The sequence below is a fragment of the Mandrillus leucophaeus genome, unplaced genomic scaffold (assembly GCF_000951045.1).
Source record: "Mandrillus leucophaeus isolate KB7577 unplaced genomic scaffold, Mleu.le_1.0 Scaffold1, whole genome shotgun sequence".
In the NCBI taxonomy this organism is placed as follows: Eukaryota; Metazoa; Chordata; class Mammalia; order Primates; family Cercopithecidae; genus Mandrillus; species Mandrillus leucophaeus.
In genome coordinates, this window is record NW_012098097.1 from 14,082,471 (window position 1) to 14,085,736 (window position 3,266).

Genomic DNA, 3,266 nt, shown 5'->3' on the forward strand with positions numbered 1-3,266 from the left:
GAGCTGGTGGAGGGTGGAGATGTCACTGAGCTGCTGGCAGCCCTCTGCAGGCAGATGGAGCACTTCCTTGACAGCTGGAAGAAATTCGTGACCCAGAAGCGGATGGAGCACTTTTACCTGAACTTCTACACGGCAGAGCAGCTGGTTTACCTGAGCACCGAGCTCAGGAAGCAGCCTCCCAGTGACGCCGCCCTAACGATGCTGTCCTTCATCAAAAGCAACTGCACCCTGATGGATGTCTTAAGGGCCTCTGTGGGGTGCGAGAGTGAGGCCGCCAGGTACCGCGTGAGGACGGTCACGGAAGAGCTCCCGCTGATGCTCTTCTCGGAGTTCAGCCTGGCGGACAAGCTAAGGGTCATCATGGAGCAGTCCAGGGAGTGCCTTCCTGCCTTCCTGCCCGACTGCCTCGACCTAGAGACCCTTGGCCGCTGTCTGGCTCACCTGGCAGGGATGGGTGGGTCTCCCGTGGAGCGGCATCTCCCGAGAGGTCTGCAGGTCGGCCAGCCCAACCTGGTTGTGTGTGGCCACTCGGAGGTGCTGCCAGCCGCCCTGGCTGTCTACATGCAAACCCCGAGCCAGCCCCTGCCCACCTACGATGAGGTGCTGCTCTGCACCCCGGCAACCACCTTTGAGGAGGTGGCACTGCTGCTGCGCCGCTGCCTGACCCTGGGCTCCCTGGGGCACAAGGTCTACAGCCTGCTGTTCGCAGATCAGCTGAGCTACGAGGTGGCGCGCCAAGCCGAGGAGCTGTTCCAGAAACTGTGTACGCAGCAGCACCGCGAAGACTACCAGCTCGTCATGGTCTGCGATGGGGACTGGGAGCACTGCTACCTCCCCTCTGCCTTCAGCCAGCACAAGGTCTTCGTCACCCCCCAGGCACCCCTCGAGGCCATCCAAGCCTACCTGGCAGATCACTACCGGGTCCCAAAGCAGACCCTGTCGGCGGCGGCCGTGTTCAAGGACCGCCTGTGTGTTGGGATCGTGGCCTCCGAGCGAGCAGGTGTTGGTAAGGAGAGCGGCAGGGTGGGCGGGCCCCGTCTCCCAGGGACTGCCCGGGGCCCTTCCCCCTCCAGCACATGAAGCCTGTCTGAGGGTGGAGAAACCGAGGCTCAGGGAGGGTGTGATTCATCTGTGGGTGTCAATCAGGGTCTGTGTCAGAACCAGGCACCCTGGTCACCTGGTCTCCCACAGTGGGCATTCCCTGGGCGCCCCATTCCCTTCCTCCTCTCAGCAAACATCTCTGCAGTGTACTTTTTTTTTTTTTGAGATGGAGTCTTGCTCTGTCAGCAGGCTGGAGTGCAGTGGCGTGATCTCAGCTCACTGCAACCTCCGTTTTCTGGGTTCGAGCGATTACCCTGCCTCAGCCTCCTGAGTATCCAGGATTACAGGTGCCCACCACCATGCCTGGCTAATTTTTGCTTTTTTTTTTTTTTTTTGAGACAGAGTCTCACTCTGTCACCCAGGCTGGAGTACAGTGGCGTGATCTGCACCTCCCAGATTCAAGTGATTTTCCTGCCTCAGCCTCCCGAGTAGCTGGGACTACAGGCACCCGCCAGTTCACCCAGCTAATTTTTTTATTTTTAGTAAATATGGGGCTTCACCGTGTTAGCCAGGATGGTCTCGATCTTTTGACCTCATGATCCGCCCTCCTCAGCCTCCCAAAGTGCTGGGATTACAGGCATGAGCCACCGTGCCCGGCCTAGTTTTTGTATTTTTAGTAGAGACAGGATTTTACCATGTTGGCTTGTCTGGTCTCAAACTCCTGACCTCAGGTGATCCACCCGCCTCAGCCTCCCAAAGTGCTGGGATTACAGGTGTGAGCCACCGCGCCCGGCCTGAAGTTTACTTCTTCTCCCCTTAAATGCCACTGGCCTCTTTGGGGTTGATGTTGGTCATGTGAGCGAGGAGGGTAGAACTGCTCTACTTGAAGAGAAAGCCGTGTCTCTTGACCCACCCTTCGTTTGCCATCTTGTTTCCCTTAAAAAGAAATAGTAGCTTCTGTTCTGTTGACTTTATCCTATCAGCAGTACCCCATCCTGTTGGGATGAACATTACTCTTCCCCTCCCTGATGAAACCTCTGCTTTTGCTGTGACTTTCATTAGCTAGTCATGTGACGCATAATGGCATTTCAGTCAACAGCAGACCACATATATGACCACAATCCCATAAAATTATAAAACTGTACTTTAAAAATTAGCCAGGCATGGTGGTGTGTGCTTGTGATCCCAGCTAGGGATCCCAGCCAGGAAGGCCGAGGCGGGAGGATCACTTGAGCCCAAGAGGTGGAGGCTGTGGTGAGCTGCAGTTGTGCTGCTGCACTCCAGCCTGGGCAACAGGGCAAGACCTTGGTCTTTTAAAAAAAGAGAAAGAAAGAAAGAAAGAACAAAAGATTATACTACCATATTTTTACTGTACCTTTTCTACATTTAGATGTTTCTATTTTTATTTTTGAGATGGAGTCTTACTCTGTCACTCAGGCTGGAGTGCGGTGGCATGATCTTGGCTCACTGTGGCCTTTGCCTCCTAGGTTCAAGTGATTCTCCTGCCTCAGCCTCCCGAGTAGCTGGGATTACAGGCACCTGCCACCACGCCTGACTAGTTTTTAGTAGAGATGGGGTTTTGCCATGTTGACCAGGCTGGTCTCAAACTCCTGACCTTGAGTGATCAACTGCCTCGGCCTCCCACAGTGCTGGCATTACAGGCCCGAACCACCCTGCTTGGCCTGGATACGTTCAGATATTCAGATATTTGCCCCTGTGTCACAGCTCCCCACTGTACGTAGGATGCCTCTATGCTGTCATGGTTTGCAGCCCGGGGACAATGGACTGTTCCACCTAGCTCAGGTGTGTGGTCGGCTGTAGTGTCTGGGTTTCTGCACGCACACTGTGTGATGTTCACAGCGACAGAGTCATTTCACAGTGCGTTTTCCAGAATGTGTTCCTAGTGTTAAGTGGCGCAGGACGGTGCTTTGCCTGCTGTCATGTGGAGGCAGGAGGTGTTCAGGAGAATGAGTAGGTAACGCCTGGGAAATGTGAAGATTCGAGAGCGTATTCTTCAATCTGATGTGATGTTGCAGCAGTTTTGAATTTTATACAAAGAGAAGTTAACTTCTAGTGGATCTTTCTAGATTCTCTTTTTGTCCTAGCCCTGGGACCTAATTTATATATAATATATATAAATTTATATATGCTAATTTTTCAGGCATTTGAGAATAAACTGCTTACACAATGAGTTCTTATCCCTAAATTTTTCAGCATTTCCTATA

The 3,266-nt window shown here is 53.2% G+C and overlaps 1 protein-coding gene across 1 annotated transcript in view; it reads left to right on the plus strand.

Annotated features, from left to right (window-relative positions):
• Positions 1 to 3,266, plus strand: part of RNF213 (ring finger protein 213) — a 168,533-nt gene that overhangs the window by 101,872 nt on the left and 63,395 nt on the right. The window contains exon 29 of the mRNA XM_011967440.1: positions 4 to 1,006. Within this exon, the coding sequence (XP_011822830.1) occupies positions 4 to 1,006 (1,003 nt within the window). The remainder of the gene's footprint in view (positions 1 to 3; positions 1,007 to 3,266) is intronic.